Raw genomic sequence first — 20,540 nt, 5'->3', positions numbered from 1 at the left:
TTTCCTTATTTTCACCTGCAGTAATTCTGTTATACTGCATTGTACTGGCTGTCAGAGGAAATGTTAAAGCGTAACTGTCAGGCATAAAATAAAAAATCTATTCTTTATTTTTATCTGGTAAACAAGTAATAACGATGCTAACCAGGCGATCCAAAAGTTAAAAATCACTTTTATTTTTCTTCTCCATACAACATCTTTCCCCAGTTTCCCAGGCTCTTGTTTGGTACATAGGGTGCACAAAGGAAATTGCAGGGCATGCTGGGTTGTCTTTTTTTTTTGCTTCCTTTGTATCCCCTCAGACTTAACAAATGCAGCCTGATTGGCTGAAGCCTCTTTCCCTCCTGTTTTCCCCTCCCACACCTCTGTTCCTCTCTGATTGGCCAATATTTCTCATGCTTATCAAGCTACAGAGTCACACAATGACAATGCACTTTCTATTGTAGAGCTGGGTGGGAGTGTCTGAAGACTGTCAGTGTTTGCATTGGCCGCCCTCCTCCCAGAGTAAGGGAGGAAATGACATCAGTATTGGCTTCACTAAGAGGGAATTAAGATGGCAAATGCCTGAAACAGAATTCTCTTTATTACTGCATAAAATTCACTGAAATCAAAACATGGAAAGTGCAATACATACTTTATGTACGTAGAGCTAGTATTTATCTACTTATATATATGTGTTGAGTTTTTTTAGATAGTATAGCTGACAGTTCCTCTTTAACAAGATAACTTGACACAGCCACTGTCTTATTTTCCCATGTCAAGGCTTTTGGCTGGCATTTTACAGGCACGAATGATATGTTAGCAAGTGTTTTTTTGAAGGAAGCCTAAGGACCAGTTTACACGAAGTACAGTACAAACACATTGCAACCACAATGTAAAAGCATATTGGGCCGGATCCAATTTTTCCTTCTAAGTTTTCTTCTAGGAGTTAATTTTTCATCTTCTGTTTAAAATATTGAAAACGTATTAAAAGTAGGTACAAGAAAAAACTGTCATAATTATTCTGAGTATTTTCTTGCTGCTCGTGGCTTAAAGGGAACCTAAACTGAAAGGATATGGAATTTTCCTTTTATAATAATACCAGTTGCCTCACTCTCCTGCTGATCCTGTGTCTCTTAGCCACAGCCCTTCAACAAGCATGCAGATCAGGTGCTCTGACTGAAGTCAGACTGGATTAGCTTGCTGCATGCTTGTTTCAGGCGTGTGATACAGGTGATTCAGTCTCTACTGTAGACAAAGAGATCAGCAGGACTGCCAGGCAACTGGTATTGTTTAAAAGGAAACATCCATATCCCTCTCAGTTAAAGAGAACCTGAAATGAAAATAAAAAGTAAAAATAACCATACACAGGTCATACTTACCTCCTGTGTAGTCTACTCCTCCATCTCTGTCTCCGCTTCTGCGTCCCGTTTGTCCACTGTGATCAATGGTATTCTCTGTCCTCCATTTTAAAAATAACTATTACCCCATAAAAGCTTCCTGGTCTCCGATCCTTGTCCCCAGCAGAAAAACCGAAGTGCTCTAACTAGAGGCTTCAGTCTTTCTGCAAATAAAATTTTCAGCATCCCCCTTGTGCTTCCACTTAGCGAGAAGCACAAGGAAAAAAAAACCTCAAGGTTGCCGTCCTGTGGCCAAATAGTAAAACTACATCTACATATTTTTTACATTACAATTTACACATATAATAACATTAAAAATTAACTGTTTATTTCCCACACCAAAATATTACCCAAGTAAAATAAAAAAAAATTACAATAAAAAAATAAATAGTTACCTAAGGGTCTGAACTTGTTAAATATGCATTTGAAGGGGGTATCCAACGAACATTTTTTAAAATTATAAGCTTGTGAATAGTGATGGATGCAAAACGGAAAAAAATGCACCTTTATTTACAAATAAAATATTGGCGCCATACATTGTGATAGGGACAAAATTTAAATGTTGTCATAACCGAGACAAACGGGCAAATAAAATACATAGGTTTTATTTATAGTAGCGTGGATTATTTTAAAGCTATAATGGACGAAAACTGAGAAATAATGAATTTTTTCCATTTTTTTCTTATTAATCTTGTTAAAATGCATTTATAAAAAAATAATTCTTAGCAAAATGTACCACCCAATGAAAGCCTAATTAGTGGCGGAAAAAAACAAGATATAGATCAATAAATTGTGTTAAGTAGTGATAAAGTTATTAGCGAATGAATGGGAAGTGAAAATTGCTCTGATGCATAAGGTGAAAAATCCCAGCGGGCTGAAATGGTTAAATACTTTTACTCGCTTCAGGTTCCCTTTAAAGTTCCTTTTTTAAAGTGAACCGAAACTGATGCGCAGCCCATCTGTCCGCCCATTTCGATTGCACTCCCATCGCTGAGAGCGTTCTGCGCATTCACGGTTAATTCTTTCTAGAACTGTTCATGTGCAGAATGCTTCTGGCAATGCTTCATGACTCCCACCCGGGTCACGCAGGTAACTAAGCTGCCAGCGGGAGAATGGAGGGGACCTAGTGGGTGACAAGGGACCTCACAGACTACAGGGGCTGGAGAAAGCCCCAGGTAAGGTCAGAAATACATTTTTAACAGTTCAGGTTCACGTTAAAAGGCATTTTATTGGTAAGATGTGAAAATATCACCTAGGAAAAAAACTTGTGAATTACATAAGAAGCTTAAGTTTTCTCCTAGGAGATCATTTTTCATCTTCTATTTTGAATAACTTTTTAGCACTTTGTGACTGAAGATTGAAAAAGTACCGAAAAGTAGATGAAAAAGTACTATCAAAATAATTTTACATATTTTCTTGCTTGCTGGTGATTTAAAAGACATTTTATTGACAAGTCTTAAAATATCACTTGGAAAACTCAGGAGAAAAAGTTAATTGCATATGGACCATTGTGTTTATACTGTGGCTAACGCACATGAAATGTGGTAGTAATTTGCATTAAATTTGCATGCAAGCTGGAATTATTAGCGTCCCAACGACTGTCTCCATACATCAATATTACATGTGGGCAGCCTTGAGGAGGTAAAGATCTACATTTAGAGAATAGACTGAACCCATTGATCTCTTGGGAGAAGAAGTGCAATAAAAGTTGTAAAAAACTGTCAAAGCTTGAAACTGAAAATCAAATCACTGGGTTTCTTTGTTGCATATTACAGATGCAAAAGGGTCCCAGTCTTCCGCTTTTAATACTGAATGCTTAAAGAGAACCCAAGGCGGATATTTTATATCTAAGAACACAAAGGCATGTTCTGTGCATAATTACATGCCTCTGTGTCTCTGTATTGCCCCCTCTAGTTCCCCCCCCTTCCTGGGGTCTGCTGTGCCCCCCCGAAAAAAGCGCAAGGCTAGCGACAATCTCCTTGTCGCAAGCCTTCTATTTACCTTCTGTATGTCAATAATTGCGCGCTCCCCCGCCTCTGTCCCCGCCTGGGAGGTACTTCCTGGGTTGCGGCTCAGCTTCCGATTGGAGGAAGCACATGGAGGCGGGTAGCGGCAGGGACAGAGGTGGGGGAGCATGCAATTATTGACATACAGAAGATAAGTAGAAGGCTAGTGGCAGGGAGATTTTTGTTAGCCTGGTGCTTTTTTTCGGAGGGCACAGCAGACCCCGGGAGGGACTAGAGGCAGCAAAACAGAGACATCTAATTATGCACAGTACATGTCTACGTGTTCTCTTAAAACTTAAAATACCCGCCTTGGGTTCTATTTAAAGCAGGAAGGAGGGAAGGCAAGACTAAATAAAGTCAACTCTAATAAAACACCTGTCTCTGATGGCATACATCTTTGAGTGCTAAGGGAATGAAGTTCAGTTATCAATAAATTATAAAATTATCTTTTGTAAATAAACTCAATAAACTATAAAATTATCTTTTGTGGCTCTCTTTTAAGTGGCATAGTTCCAATAGACTGGCATACAGCCCATGTTTTCCCATTATTTAACCACCTTAGCAGTATGGATGAGCTCAGCTCGTCCATTACCACCAGAGGGTGCCGCTCAGGCCCTGCTGGGCCGATTTAGACCAAATAAAAAAGCAGCACACGCAGCCGGCACTTTGCCAGCCGCGTGTGCTACCTGATCGCCGCCGCTCTGCGGCGATCCGCCGCGAGCAGTGGCGAAAGAGGGTCCCCCCAGCCGCCCGAGCCCTGCGCAGCCGGAACAAACAGTTTCCGGCCAGCGCTAAGGGCTGGATCGGAGGCGGCTGACGTCAGGACGTTGACTGACGTCCATGACGTCACTCCGCTCGTCGCTATGGCGACGAGGTAAGCAAAACAAGGAAGGCCGCTCATTGCGGCCTTCCTTGTTAATTCTGATCACTGGAGGCGATCGGAGTTACGCTTCCGGAGCGCCCTCTAGTGGGCTTTCATGCAGCCAACTTGCAGTTGGCTGCATGGAATAGTTTTTTTTTAATTAAAAAAAAAAACCTCCCGCAGCCGCCCTGGCAATCTTAATAGAACGCCAGGGTGGTTAAAGGGATACTTAAGTCACTTGTAAAAAAGAGTTTCACTTACCTGGGGCATCTACCAGCCCCCTGCAGCCGCCCTGTGCCCGCGTCGGCCCTCTATGATCTTTGGTTCTCCCGTTGCAGCTTAGTTTTGTTTTCGCCAACTCTGAGTTGGTGGGCCACTGCGATCTGTGCAGCCCTGGCAACGCCTATCTTTGTTCGTGTTGCCGTTTGCAATACCGTCCTGCGCAGGTGCAGGACGCTACTGCGGATGAGAGTGTGAGCAAGGATACGCATTGCCAGGGCTGCGTAGGAGCAGTGCCCCACCGACTCTGAGTTGTCTAAAACTAAACTAGCTGGCGGTGGGGTACCAGAGGATCGTTGAGGACCGGCACGGGCACAGGACGGCTGCAGGGGGCTGGTAGAAGCTCCAGGTAAGTGAAACTCTTATTGTACAGGTGACTTAAGTATCCCTTTAAGAAGGGTAATCCTAAACTTGTCCATACATCAGACGATGTATGGGGCAGATGATGATCAACCAGGAGACAGATCTTGAATCTGATCGGAAAGAGATCTGTTGCCTGCCCATACACCAACAGACTGATTCTCGAAAGACCTCAGCAGGAAATCTCCTGCACACCTAGTGATGTTGCCTCGCCACCCCTGGCTGCGTCCTCCCAGATGAAGACGTCACCCTGCAATCTTCCCCACCCATTAACCAGCCTGGCGTTCTATTAAGATCGCCAGGCTGACGACCGGACGTTTTTTTTTTAATTAAAAAAAACTATTGCATGCAGCCAACTGAATGTTGGCTGCATGAAAGCCCACCAGAGGGCGCTCCTAATGCGTACTTCTGATTGCCTCTGGCGATTAGAAGTAACAAAAAAGGCCGCGATGAGCGGCCCTTCTTGTTATGCTTTCCTCGTCGCCATGGCGACGAGCGGAGTGACGTCATGGACGTCAGCCGACGTCCTGACGTCAGCCGCCTCCGATGCAGCCCTTATCGCTGGCCGGAACTGTTTGGTCCGGCTGCGCTGGGCTTGGGCGGCTGGAGGGGACCCTCTTTCGCCACTGCACGCGGCGCATCGCCACGCTGCGGCGGCGATCAGGTAGCACACGCGGCTGGCAAAGTGCCGGCTGCATGTGCACCTTTTTATTTCATAAAAATTGGCCAAGCAGGGCCTGAGCGGCAGCCTCCGGCGGTAATGGCCGAGCTGAGCTCGTCCATACCACCCAGCAGGTTAAGGGAGTCAATGGGGAGAAGAAGAGAAGGAAATGGGACAGTGATAGGAAGGAACATCGCAGCAAGCCTGTTTCTTCCTGTCTTGAAAAGTCTGATTTTTCAAGTAGTGAATGAATTATGGGTTCCAGGGGGAACAAGGAGAGGAATGGACAGAAAAATGTTGATCCAGGATGAACATACCTGTGTGCTTAATTTAGGTGATGTTTCTTCGGGTCAAGTTTAACCACTGCCTGCAAAATGAACGTATATAATTATAAACATTCTATTTGGGCAGCATGAGTGCAAATAGAACATTTTTATAAATGTCCTTTCTGCATAAGTGCACGTGGGATGCGCTTGTGCATGTATGCATGGGCGTGTGTGTGCACATTTAAACTCTTCAGCCAATGGCATAAAGTGGTTAATATTATCCCATTGCATCTGCTTTTACAGTAGCATGTCTGCTGCTATAAGTGGAATATTAACGCTGTTGCAATACAACTCAGTGAAGAATTAGCAGCATCTCCACTGGTTAACATTAGCGACAGGTGTGTTACAGATTTACATGAGATAATGTTGTTGTTCTTGTTAATCTCTGTGCATGTGACATTGCCCTTTGAGTCACAAGCAGCTGCTGTCAAATCTCAGCTGATTGGCGTTTCCCAGTCTGGCTAAAGGATGCAATTCCTAAAGCTAGAGCAACACTCCATATTCACGTCTAAATAATGTTATATTTTGTATTTTTAGAATTCTTAACTTTAGAAGACATCAAAGCTAAAGCTAGAATTCTTCTATTAGTTTTGCGATGGGCTGGATTTTGCAGAATTGACAAAAACTGGTTTATTCCTGCTAACAATGTACGTGTTAAAACCTAATCTAAATTAAATAATATGAAGTCAGGATTGTCCTGCATGGCATGCTGCTCCCCACTCCTCATTTTAGTTGGGGCCACCTCTCCATCGAGGAAACTGTCACTAACCACAGAGCCTGGACTGCATTGCTTCTGTTCTAGCCATCCTAGCTCCCACAGACTGGCACAGGTTGGTGTGCATGTTAGTCGAAGAGCTAGTACCGGCCAGTAAAACGCAGCAGTACCACAATCCTAACGAGTTTGAGTTTGGCTGATGCCAGTAGAATGGTACTTCCCTGACTGCATTGTGCCAAGTGTAAAGTTTGGTGGTGGAGGGGGGGTTAGAATGTAGACAGGGGGTTAACTAGGGATGAGCAGCAGCGGTGTGTGGGGGCCTCAACTACTGACCTTCCATTTTTCTGATACTCCAGATCAGGTGGTTTTGTGGCTACACTTGTTATGGGTGTGAAGATCCTGATGAGGGCCACACTTGTTTTATGAGCCTTGTAAGATGGACCCCCCAGTCTGTGAGGGTCACCGACAAGAGGCAAAGGAAGGATTGTGAACATTTAGGGGCCCCATCAAAGCCATTGCTGAGGGGCCCATGATTTGTGGATACTGGCGTGGGTTTCTTTTTTCACAGGTTGGGCTTGGTCACTTAGTTCCAGTGAAAGGGTCAATGCATGCTTCATAATACAAAAACATTTAATTTGGAATATTTCAGGCTCCCAACAGCTGGGGATGGCTCCTTCCTGTTCCAACATCACTGTGCACAAATCAAAGTCCATAAGACCTGGAAGAGAGAGTTTGTAATGGAGTAACTTGATTGTCCTTCACAGAGCCCGAACCTCAGCACAACAGAGCACTTTTGGGATGAATCAGAGACCGTGAGCTAGTCCTTCTCGTGCAACATCATTGCCAACAGACCGTGAGCTAGTCCTTCTCGTGCAACATCAGTGTCTGGCCTCATAAAAGCAGTCCTATGGAAGAAGTACAAAAAATTCCCGTAAACACCCACCTAAACCTTGTGGAAAGCCTTCCCAGAAGAGTTGACGCTGTTATAGCTGCAAAGGATGGGCCAAATCCATATTAAAGTCAATGGATTAAGAATAGGAGGTCATTAAAGTTTATGTGTGTGTAAAGACAATATACTGTAGAAGTAACCATTAAATAGAAACAATATAGATACCCCAGGCTTGTTTCACAACATACAGTAGCAGCTGCATGGTCTGGGGTTGGTATATAACTGAGGCTAGATTCTGGCTCACATTCAGTTTCCACTGATTTAGCTTCCCTGATTACAAAGCCTATTTCCTATTGTGCTGCCACATAACTGACAGCAGGGGATAAGGTGCTTGACACCTGAAGTGGCCTTTGGCTGGTGCTGTTATATAAACAGCTTATTCTATATAAAAAGGTTCAGGTATGCTATAGTGTACTTTATTGCTTGATTAATTCACAGTAGCTGTTCATTTGTCTTTCTGTTTCTTTGGGCCTTTTTTTTCTAGAACGCGATCTAAGATTAGTTTCAGGTCTGGTTTAGATATGCAGACATCAAACCAACAATTATTGATTCAGGTAATACCATTGAAGGACCTCCGATGCAAAATAGCTTTTCTATTTTTTACTCACCTGGGGCCTCTTCCACCCCCTCGCAGCCATCTCAGCCCCTTGCCGCAGCCCCGGTCCTCCTCGTTGTCCCCACTGGCCACCTGTAAAGATGGTGACCCGCCGGCGGGGTCGGTTCTTCTTGCCTGCACAACTACTGCGCAGGCGCAGTACGCGCCAGATGACATGGACATGCGGGCATTCAGGCACAGAAGAGCCGATCCCGCCGGTGGGTCGTGGCCATTGCAGCCAGCCAGCAGGTACTTGGTACGGCCAGCAGGGTTGGTTTAGTAAAGAGTTTTAGGGCATAGGTCACTTTGGTGCGTTCCAGGCGCTCTTGCAAAACTAAATGTAATTTTTGCCTTACACATTCATTACTGGGTTCAGCAGCTTCACTTTCTAAAAGCAGATGTTGCTGCCTGTTTCACAATTAGAGATGGTCAATGGTCTATGCAGCTGTGGCATGGGACAGAGATGGCTGCAAGGTGCTAGAAGAAGCTGCAGGTGAGTAAAACATAGATAAGCTATTTTGCATCAGACATCTTTTAATAACTAACTGTACATGATTCATTGCAAGCTTTCCAAACTTTGAGCCGAAGCTCGGGTACAAAATCACATATTTCCCTAAGAAGAGAGAAGCCTTTTTATCCTAATGAAGCTTCCCACTGCGCCCTGTGGTTCCCTTGTTGCCACTCATGGATCCTCCAAAGACAAAGGCTTGATGGTAATCTTATCAAGGCTCCTCTTCAAGCATGAGCATGTTCGTACTGTGCCTGTATGAGCCGTACTCGTAACAGAAGAGGAGCAGGGCTCCAGATCAGCTGGTGGGGACCAGAGGACAGAGTGGGAAGCTAGAGATGGCTCGAACCTCCGATTTTCGAACCTCGAACACGAACCTCTGCAAAAAGTTTGGTTTGCGCAAACTTTTCGAACCGCAATAGACTTCAATGGGGAGGCGAACTTCAAAAACTAGAAACATTTATGCTGGCAACAAAAGTGATGGAAAAGATGTTTCAAGGGGTCTAACATCTGAGTTTTTGCATAACGGAGAGGAATACATGCCAAAAGTCCCAGGGAAAAATCTGTATTTGACGCACAGCAGCATTTTAAGGGCAGAAATAACATTGCATGCTAAATTGGAGGCCTAAAGTGCTTTAAAACATCTTGCACGTGTATACATCAATCAGGTATTATAATTAGTGTACTGGTTCACACTGACAGGCCAAACTCGCTGTGGAACGCACCGCAAACAGCTGTTTGTGTAGTGACGGCCGTGCTGGACTGGTGCGCACCATGACGAGAGTGCAGGTGATGGCAGCTTTCCAGCCCATATGGTCGTCGGGCTGAGGTAGCTCAATGACTGAACAGTGACTGTGCAGCTGATCGAATTTGGTCGGTCCACAATGAATCAACGACCTTATTATCTTGGGTGTGCCCCCAAAGAGACACTCATATAGCCGTCGGTCATTGCTTCATTGTGGTACGGAAGCCCCTTCACTGCGGCAAGGTAACGATCACGAAGGGGAATTGGCACATGTACATGCCTTTTGTTTTGTTGTTAAATTAGGCAGGCATGTACCCGCACCAGAAAAATTATTATAGCGGCCTTACAAATGCAGGAATCCGCCTGGAGTCCTGGACCCTGTTGGTGGTGATGGAGAAGGCAGTCAAGCGGCCTGCAGGCAGAGATGCTGTGTGGGGAGCGACTTAGTCTTGGGGCAGGCAGTCACACGACGTGCAGGCAGAGATGCTGTGTGTGAGGACTGACTTAGTCTTCGGGCAGGCCTGAGCGTGCTTTGCAGACCACGTGGTCAGATGGACCCTTGACCCAACGCTGTGTGCCAGAGATGACCTCACTTGCCTTTCAACATCACGGTACAGTTTGGGTATCACCTTTTTTGAGAAATAATTGCGCCCTGGTATCTTCCACTGCGGTGTGTGGCTTTGCTTTTGTGTGCTGCTTTTCCTCAGGTGGTCATCCCATTGCAGTTTGTGCTTTGTCATCATGTGCCTTCGTAAGGAAGTTGTCCCTACGCGGGTCTTGAGCTTTCCATGGCTCAATTTTTGGTGGCAGAGAGTACAGATGGCATTGCTGTCATCTGAGGCAGACACACAAAAACATTTCCACATCGCTGAGCCCTGGGGTAATGGCACTTTGGTGGTGGCAGCCGACTGAGTGTTAAGTAAAGTGCCAGAATCAGAGCAGGAGGAGGAAATATGTCACGCTTCCGTGCGGAAGCTGAGGAAGATGAGGTGTTCTGTGTTAAATAGTCAACTACGTCCTGACAATCTTGGGGGTTGATGGCACGCACCTTCTGAACACTGTACTTTGGTCCAGGGCCGCACGAAATCACGACAGCATGACCTCGAACAGACCTGCCAGGTGGCCTGCCTCTGCCTGTTTTGCCCACATTGAGGGGGATGAAGTGAAAGGTATGCACTGACTTGACTAATACAATGTGCAGTCACACAGGTGCAGTGAACAGGTATGCAGTGACTGGTATCAATACAATGTGCAGCTGTCACACACACACACACAGGTACCGTGAACAGGTGCAGCGACTGACTGGTATATAATACTGTGTGCGCTCACGTAGGTAGGTAGGTGCACTGAACAGGTGGGTATGCAGTGATTGGTATTATAAATGTGCAGCTGTCACACACACAGGTAACGTGAACAGGTGCGGCGACTGAATGGTATATAACATTGCGTGCGCTCACGTAGGTAGGTGCACTGAACAGGTGCAGTGATTGGTACAAATGTGCAGCTGTGACACACACAGGTAGTCACTGAATGTGCTGGGCCTGGCAGTGGCACAGTAGGAATTAAAGGGCCAAGGTCCAGCAGCTGCGATAGACTGACAGGGCTGTATATGCAACACAAGTGTCTGTGGGACACACACAAAAAAAAAATAGAACACAAGAACAACATTAGCGCTCAAAAGAGCTGTTGAGGATGAGGAGTGCTTTTTAGCAATAAGTATCAGCAAGAAGGAGCAACCTAACAAGCCTAACACAACAGCCTAACTAAGCTTTCCCCATGTCAGCAGGTTCTCTCCCTTCTCTAATTACTGCAGCCACACGAGTGAGTAAAAAGGCTGACGCTGCCTGCGTTTTATAAGGGGGGAGGGCTCCAGGAGGGAGTGTAGCCTGATTGGCTACCCTGTGTCTGCTGACTGTGATGTAGAGGGTCAAAGTTGACCCTAATGATGTAGTATAGGGGGCGGGTCAAACTTGCATATCGTTCGAGTTGCACCGTGAACGCGATCCACTGAAGTTCACGCGAATAAGTTTGCGGTCGAACCGTTCGGGCCATCTCTATGGGAAGCCTCTGGAGGATCCAAAGGCTTCCCTCTCCTTAGTTAAGTATTTATTTTTGTACATAAATCATGCCTCAGGTTCTCTTTAGGTTTCTTCTTTAGGCATGATACAGAACTGGTTCAGAAGAATCAAACAGTTCTAAACCAGTTCTGTAACATGCCTGCAGAAGAAACTTAAAGAGAACCCGAGGCTAAATATAGAAATCTTAATAGGACCCAAAGGCATGCCATGTGCACAAGTACTTCCTGGGTCGTGGCTTGGCTTCTGATTGGAGGAATCTAGCAGAGGCGGGGAGCAGTGGGGGGAGCCTGTAATGGAGGCAGCGATGCGTAGGAGGCTGATTGACAAGCCTCAGGTAAACAAAGCAGGCTAGCGACAAGCAGATTGTGGCTAGCCTGGCAATATTTTCGGGTGGACAGCAGAGGGAAGGGGGGACTAGCAGCAGCGATAGAATGACACAGAGGCATGTCATTGTGCACATGAAATGTCTCTGGGTCCTATTAAGATTTCAATATTCCGCCTCAGGTTTTTTTTCAAATTTTGAAAGCTGGCAATTAACCATGTACAGTTACTCATTAATGGTATTGCCTGAATCAACGTTTCTTGGTTTGGTGTCTGCATATTTGCTCCATGGCTAACACTGGACCATACTTCACTAGGGTTGGTTTAGTAAAGAGTTTTAGGGCAAAGTTCAGTTTAGTGTGTTTCAGACGCTCTTACAAAACTAAATGTGATTTTTTTTTCTTACACATTCATTACTGGGTTCAGCAGCTTCACTTTCTAAAAGCAGATGTTGCTGCCTGTTTCACAGTTAGGGATGGCCAATGATGTGCAAATAATTCATAGCTGATACAAAATCATGTACATTTTTAAATGTGATTCTATGCAGCCTAAAAATGGACCAATAAATTGAAGCTGAGATGGGATTAAATGGTACCTTTTACAAATAAACATGCAAAAAAAAAAGGAAATGCAAAAAATCACATGCAAATGCAGTTTAAAGAGGAACCTCAATCCAGAATTGAATTTCACCCCAATCAATAGCTGATACCCCCTCCCCCCCCCCCCCCCCAAAAAAAAAAATCTTAACCTTCCCTCGAATGGATCATGAGGGACGTCTGTGTCTTTGATATAGTGGTGAAACCCCTCCCATAGTGTGATGTCAGGGCCATGGCTAAATGTGTAACCACCTGTAATAAATTGTAGCAGCAGCACACTGGAGTTGATCGGAACCACAGTGAGATTGTGGGGGACTGGAAGAACCCCTAGGTAGGGTAAATAACACTTCTTGCTCTCGCCTTGGGTATCCTTTAAGAGTGTTGCTGACTGCCATCCAGTTGTTACAATGCCCACAGAATGTAAACTGATAATCACCTTGTGGCAGGACACAGAAGTAAGTCAAGTATTATTTTATGAAAGTGCAGCCACAAAGCATATATAACAACGATGACATCTAAGTGAACAAAAAATGGTGCAGGCAAATTCCTAACCAGTCTAACTAAAATATGTTGAAACACATGTAGTATATACAGTACTTTAGATTGCAGAACACTTACAAGAACCAATATACAGGTCAGATGAATAGAAAGTGAAGCACCTGTAATGCAATGCTGCAATGTAGTTATCACCAAAGCCTCTCTGCAAGAAATGGCCCCATTGCCTCCCGACACCCCAATTGTACCTTCATAGCTGCATATCATGGCTTTGCGGAAGGGGGGGTAGCTATATGAGGGGGATTTGGGGTTAGGCGCCACCAGTGGGGGTAGGTTTAGGCACCACAAGGGCTGGGGGTGTTAGGGTAAGGCACCGCCAGGGGGATCCTAAGAGTTAGGCACCACCAGAGTGGGTTAGGTCTAGGCACCACCAGGGCTGGGGGTGTTAGGGCAAGGCACCGCCAGGGGGGTCCTAAGGGTTAGGCACCACCAGGGTAGGTTCTTAAGGTTAGGCACCACCAGGGGAGGGTTCTGTGTGAGAGTAGGGTTAAGCCATAGTAAAATATTGGTAAATATTAATTATAATCTAAATTCACTAGTACAATATCGCTAACCTTAGTGATATTTTACTAGCAGCAATCCCCGCATCCTTTTTTCCAGACTTCTTTTGCTTCATGTATGTGTGACACCTCTGTCCCATTGTGCGCTCAGTGTACCACAGCAAAATGGCATTTTACCAGTTTAAAAAATATTTTTTTTTTTTTTTAATTTCTTAAAATTGATTTTCTTAAAACTACAAGGTCTTTTTTTATAAAAAGAAAATTGTTTTGACTTGTTCCCACAGAATCCCATTTCCTATTTTCGGGCCGTTTGTATCGGACAGGTTGTTCATAAGTTGGGTGTTCATATGTCAGGGACTACATGTAGTAAATTATACAAAAAAACAAACTGAAATAAACATAACCTGCATAGACGATGTTACCCACAGCAGGGGAACTTGGTAAATGTGGTCTTGGCATATGCACGATTAATGTTGCAAAACACTACCATAGATTATTCAATAAGAAGATACCATGTCCCATAAATTATTCAATTCTTCTTTTTCATTTTGAACCATTTTTTTTTAATGTTTGCTTTTTTACCTTCACAACTCTTTCATATGTTTCTCAATGCTGGCATTTTGTTAACACCTACGTATATGTGAACAGGTCCCGACAGTACTGTGGCCTAGCATGCCTGTACCACACATCATATATATGACAATATTGTAGGCTGGCTGTGCTCTGGAGTCAGGTTACTGTCGCACACACCTAGTTACCCAGCTATCAAACAGAACTAAGAGACGCTGGCTGCTGCTTGAAGACATGGTATGTACATAGCGTGTCTGACACATACACACATAAACATAAAAGACCCCTTATTGTAAATACATCTAATAGCTATACTGCTGTCCAAGCACAAATGCAGATGTTATACTTTGTTTTAATCCAATCCATTTGTGAATGACCTGTTTTGCTCATTTTATCCATGTTTTCTCATAATTTTAGATGGTGATACTAGATAGAGATCTGTTCTTGGACCTGATGTTGTTAAGGGAGGATTTTTTTGACTATGCCTGTTTGAACCCTCATGGGTTCACAATAATTTCTATTTTTTTTAATGTCTTTATCCTCGTTGGATATTTAAAGTAGACCTGAACTCTTGCACAGGACAGAAGAAAAACTGAGATAAATGCACCCTGTTTGTATTCAGAGAGTTTAGCCTGTCTAATTTCCCCTCATCTGTGACTAATCACAAGTTGTAATTTGATCTCTCACATGTGTCAGCTGACTGCCACGGCAGAGAAGCTAATTGGTAATCACAAGATGTTAACAAAATGTCTGCTTTCATAAAAGCAGGAGGTAGACACATTGCAGATTTATTGCAGGATTTGTATCAGCCGTATACTTGAAATGTTTTTTCTTTAAAGAGACTCTGTAACAAAATTTTCAGCCTTATTTCTTCTATCCTCTAAGTTCCTATACTTGTTCTAATGTAGTCTGTCTTACTGCAGCCTTTTCTAGTTGCACTGTCTCTGTAATATATCTAATCTTCTTTTCTTTGTTAAGCTTTGTCGACCCAGGGAGGAATGGGCTGCCTCTGTTGTAATGAATACAAGCTATGCACGCCCCTCTAGGCTCACTCCTGTAGCTCTTCACAGACAGCGTATATATATATATATATATATATATATACAAACATCACTTCCTGGTTGGCAGGAGTTTTTTGTTTTTAAATACTGCCTTAAACTGGCGATTAAAAGCCAGGATCGCAGCGGAAACCGCAAAGAGGGATCCAGGAGATCACAGTGACTCGATTGGTATGTTTTTTATTGTACAAATTGGACAGTAGAGATTCTCTTTAAAGGTTATTATGCTGCTGCGTATCTTTTAGTGCAGAGAGGAACTTCTGAGATCAGGTCCGCTTTAAAGAGAAAGGAGGATACATGTAATGTACACTATAGCCTCTCAACTGGGCTCTTTTACCTACAGTAATGTGAGATTATATTATTTGTTCAACTGTGTTCGGTTTGATGATGTATTTTTCCTGCAATGCTTAAAGAGAATCTGAACTGAAAATAAAAAGTCAAAATAAACATAAACTGATCATACTTACCTCCCATGTAGTCTGCTCATCAATCTTTTTCTCCTTTCCTGCATCCTGTTTGTCCACTGTGATCAATGGAATTTCTCTGTCCTCCATTTTGAAAATGGCCATTACCCCATAACAGCTTCCTGGTCAGCACACTGTTAAACTGTTATATCGCCCACTTGAGCCATAGGGAAACATGGACATTACCTTGCACATTCAGTTCTAACTGACAGCAGCTGATAAATAACTGACAGCAACTGGTATATTTCAGTTCTGACAAAATCTGGAAGGGATCACTGTAAGAAGAAAATGGTGAGCCTCTGAGAGGAATTGATGGTGAGGTAAGTATGTAATATTCATTTGCAGCTACACCATGTGTTTATTTTAAATAATTTTACTCAGTTCAGGTTCCCTTTAAATGCTGAATTTTACCATTATTAGGAAGTGTATGTGTGACTACTCTCTAAACGGAATATAAAGAGGACAGGTCGCGGTTGCACACTGTTCTGCGGCCCCTCACACATGAATAAGATGGAGAAGCTATTATTGTGAGAATGTACAGTGCCTCACTAGTGATGTGTCATTAGATGCCTCTAAATATATGTGTATTTTGATGTTAGAAATGCAAACTTATTGTTTGAATTTTTAATTGGGTGAATAGTGAGTGTGTTTACATAATTATCTTCTGAAAAAGACTAAATGAAAAATGTAACAATCCCTGTAGAGCGAGAGAGCCTGAATACTACAAAAAAGGGTCCCTAGTGTTGTTTTGCTTAATTTCGAGGGAGTGATATGGTAAGTGAGATTAATGTTAGGTGTAGCGGTATTGAGGTTAACAAAGCGATAGTGAGGTTAGTGTTAGGTGTAGCTTTAACGAGGATAGTGTTAGGTGTAGTGAGGTTAGTGTTAGGCACAGCAGTAGTAGATGTAACATTAGTAAGGTTAGTGTTGGGTGTAGCAGCAGTGTGGTCAATGTTACTTGTAGCAGAATGAGGTTAGTGTTATGTGTAGCAACAGTGAGGTTTGTGCTAGGTGCAGCGGTAGTGAAGTTAGAGTTAGGCACAGTGGTAGTGAGGCTAGCGTTAGGTGTAGTGATAGTGAGGTTAGTGTTAGGCGACCAGTAGTAGATGTGGCATCAGTAAGGTTAGTGTTAGGTGTAGTGGCCGACCGTGTGCTTAATGCTAGGTGTAGCAGAATGAGGTTAGTGTTATGTGTAGCAACAGTGAGGTTTGTGCTTGGTGCAGCGGTAGTGAGGTTAGAGTTAGGCACAGTGGTAGTGAGGTTAATGTTAGGTGTAGCAATAGTGAGGTTAGTGTTAGGTACACCAGTAGTAGATGTAGCATCATCAGTAAGGTTAGTGTTAGGTGTAGTGGCCGTGTGCTTAATGTTAGGTGTAGCGGTAGTAAGGTTGGTGTTAGGAACAGTGGTAGTGAGGCTAGCATTAGTTGTAGCAGTAGTGAGGTTACCATTAGGGGCAATGGTTGTGAGGTTAGTGTTTGGTGTAGAAGTAGTAAATGTAGCGTCAGTGCAGCATTCATATGTTTTTAGCAATTTTCAATATAAGAGAAGTTTATAAGTCAAATACTTACTGTGTCATTATTTTTACAATAAGTAATTATATTTTTGATTTTCAGCCTTTCCTCAACAATATATACTACCCTGTGACAGCTCTTCCCTCCAGCCTCCATTCCCTAAATATGCCAGGATACATGACATCACCAAATCAGTACCCATCTTATCCCTTTATATCACTGTCCCCAAAAGGATTTTCGACGTTCAGATTCCAGACACGCAGAGATGGTATCGACTATAGGCGGATTAGTGCCATTGATGTGGACAGGGTGGCCAGAGAGTTGGACATATCTACACTCCAAGAGTGCATCAGTTCGGTGACCTTCTGTAATCTGGATAATGAAACCTGCCCACACTGCAAGCAGCCAGCAGATGCTGTATTACTGAAAGTCCTCAAGTTGGCACAGTTCATCACTGAGTACCTGCTGCAGTGCCAGGAATTTCTGAGTGGCACAGTGTCACAATTAGAGGAACGGGTACAGGAAGCAATACATGAACATCAGCTGACTAAGGATGAAATGGCCAAGCTCAATGAGGAACTGAAGAAGGTGAAGGATGAAAACAAAAGGAGGAAGAAATTGATTGGTACTCAGCAGATGTTACTCCAGGCTGGGGCTAACAATTACCATAAGGTATGGTCAAGAACATTAAAGTGTACCTGTAGGAAAAATAAGTGCACCATGGGAGAGGGATGCCTCTGGATTCTCCATAGGCTTCCCACCTTCCCTAATCTTCTCCACTGGGCCGCTCCAGTGTTGTTCCCACTGCAAAACTGTCGGCAAGGGTGAGGGCTTATGCATGCGCAGTAGCATGGAAATAGCCTAGGCCATGGCCGCTATTCAGTGGTCTGTGGGAGGATCTGGAGCCCCCCCCCCCTCCCAAGGTATGGTATGTATCACATTTTTCTTTTCCTACACCTCACTGCTTTGCTTTATAGGATACCAGGGCTAAATAAAGTTAGAAAAACAGGGGGAGCAGGCATGTATGGGGAGCTGTCCTGATGATCCCCCTGTTCTCTTCTGTCCTCCTTCTCATATATCTAAATGCCCTCTGGCAGCCTCTTCCAGGTCGCCAGAGTTGGGCATTAGTGCGCAGGCGCTGGCTCAGCTGCACGTGTCCGACATTGCGCGACCGTGACATCATACACAGAGCACTCCCAGGTGTGTACAGCTGGGCCTCTCCTGACTCCGGCAACCCGGAAGAGGCTGCCAGGGGGCTTTTATATCTGCAAGGAGGGGGCAGAGGAGAATGGGGGGAGTGGTAGCCATCAGAAGAGCTCTCCATACATGCCTGCTCCCCCATTTCCCGGATTTGATTCGGCTCTGGTATCCTTTAATGTAGCCCTCAAATAAACCTGAACAATATAAACTATAAACTGACCATATGGTTAAAGATAAGAGGCCAACCTTTGTAAAGATGCACAGCGTTTCTCCCGAGTTTTCCCCAAGTGATGTTTTTACAACATAGCAATAAAATGCCTTTCAAAACACCAAGGAAGAAAATACTTTTTCTCTTACTTTTTGGTACTTTTTCAATAGCAAGGTGCTGAAAAGGTATTTTAAACAGAAAATGAAAAATTATCTCCCTGGAGAAAACTTAGGAGAAAAAATGAATTGAATAAGGGCGTAAGTGTCTGCAAGACTGCAGAGAGAATAATCACTTTGTAGTATTAAAGTGTACCTAAGATCAAATGAGGTTATTAACATCTTCAACTTATTGCTCCTGGTCATGTGATCACATTTTAACCACTTCTCTACCACAGGTTGTTTCCCTTTCAAAAGCTCTTCCCATTCATTTAGTAATAACTTTATCGTTAATTATCACACTGAAATGATCTATATATTACAGTGTTCTCCCCAGAATTTTTTTTCAGCCGGGTGGCATGAAAAACTAGCCGGGTGGGGAAGTAAGGGCCCTTTTCCACAAGGAAGCGTGATCGCAACCACAATCGGGATGCGATTACGCAACCTACAATTTCCTCTACGTACATTGCAACGTACAGCTCCCGGGAACGGAGCAGGATTGTGTGACGATTGCGATGCTGAAAAAAAAAGGTTGCATGCTAGTGGGAAATGAGCACTGCGATAAGTGTGTCGCTGTCCCCTCCGTAAGATCCCGTCTCTTGTCGTCAAGCACGTTGGCACCTCTTAATCATGCTCCAGTGGCTAGGATGATTCTGTGCTTGTGCAGTTCAGAATGCTCCAGACTACAGGAGCATGAGCAAGAGAGGAGCATAAATGAGTCCTTGCATGCACATTAGCCTGCAACCGGCTGTGGTTGGGGATCTTTTGGAGGGGAAAGCAGCAGCCTGGAGGGTAGCAACCACAGAAAAATACCAGATAAGACTGCTAGGGGCTGGAAGAAGCCCCAGCTAAGTAAATCTAATCCCTCCCCTCCCCCCAAGCTCAGATGTTTATGAGTATGTCAGTTTTAGTGAACAATTAATATGTAGGCACTTTTTTGACATTCTTGAGTCTTTCTATGCACGGATACACAGTTCTCAACATTAAGGTTCCACATTCCTTTAGTGACCTCTCTTTGCATTACTGAGAAGTGATTAATACTGTGCTATTTGTTTGTTGTTGCTGGAAGTTAATTACCTGGTCCTCTGCAGTACGGGTGTGCTGGAGTGACTTGTATAAGTGACTGAGTTGTCACTGTGTAATGTCACGCTGCCGTGCACTCAGCCCGTGAATTCAGCGTGTGGAGCAAGTAAGAAAGAATGATCTCTCTCCTCCCTGGTGTGACGTCTGCTGCTGCTACAGGCTGAGGCTGGATGGATTTGTGAGGGGGCGGGGAGCACTCGGCTGTCTCTCTTGTTTTGACTGGTTGGAGGGAGGCACCAATGGGTAAACCAGATGGACTGGCTGATTGGAGGGAGGGAACGAAAGAGAGTCTTCAGCTACCGGGATCTAACAGTAGTGTGCGCGCTTACAATAAAATGTGTCTGATGAACGGACGCCTGGCTAATTATGCCATTCAAGCAGCGGAGTTGTACCCGGGCGGCCGCCGATCTTACCCGGGCGGCGCGCCCTGCTAATATGCTCTGGGGAGAACACTGTATTATTTTTTGTGGGACAAACTATGCTTTCTTTGGGTAATAGTTTATGCTAAGAATTATATTATTTTATATGCATTTGACAGGGAAGAAGAAGAAAAAAACGAAAAAAATATACTATTTCCCAGCTTTCAGCCATTGTAGTTTAAAAATAAAATGTGCTATTGTAGATAAAACAGACACATTTTATTTGCCCATTTGTTCCGGTTATTACAATGTTTAAATTGTGTCCCTATTGCAATGTATGGCAATAATAATTTATTTTGGGTTAGGGGTGAAGGAGTTAAAAAAATAATGAAAAAGCATTTCATTTTTCTATGGTAAGTGTATAATGGTGTATTTGGAAATAGTTGTACTTTTTGGCCACAAGATGGTGCTATATTAACTCAGTTTTCTAAAAATAGAAC

General features: G+C 43.8%; 1 protein-coding gene across 1 annotated transcript in view; it reads left to right on the top strand.

The window, feature by feature from the left end:
• The window catches only part of DZIP1L (DAZ interacting zinc finger protein 1 like), an 82,331-nt gene that overhangs the window by 18,715 nt on the left and 43,076 nt on the right, over positions 1–20,540 (top strand). The window contains exon 2 of the mRNA XM_068280408.1: positions 17,138–17,707. Coding sequence (XP_068136509.1) covers positions 17,201–17,707 — 507 coding nt within the window. The 5' untranslated portion in view covers positions 17,138–17,200. The remainder of the gene's footprint in view (positions 1–17,137; positions 17,708–20,540) is intronic.

Source organism: Hyperolius riggenbachi, chromosome 4 (genome assembly GCF_040937935.1).
Source record: "Hyperolius riggenbachi isolate aHypRig1 chromosome 4, aHypRig1.pri, whole genome shotgun sequence".
In the NCBI taxonomy this organism is placed as follows: Eukaryota; Metazoa; Chordata; class Amphibia; order Anura; family Hyperoliidae; genus Hyperolius; species Hyperolius riggenbachi.
The sequence above is the reverse complement of the archived record's forward strand: the minus strand, read 5'-3'. Positions and strand labels throughout refer to the sequence as shown.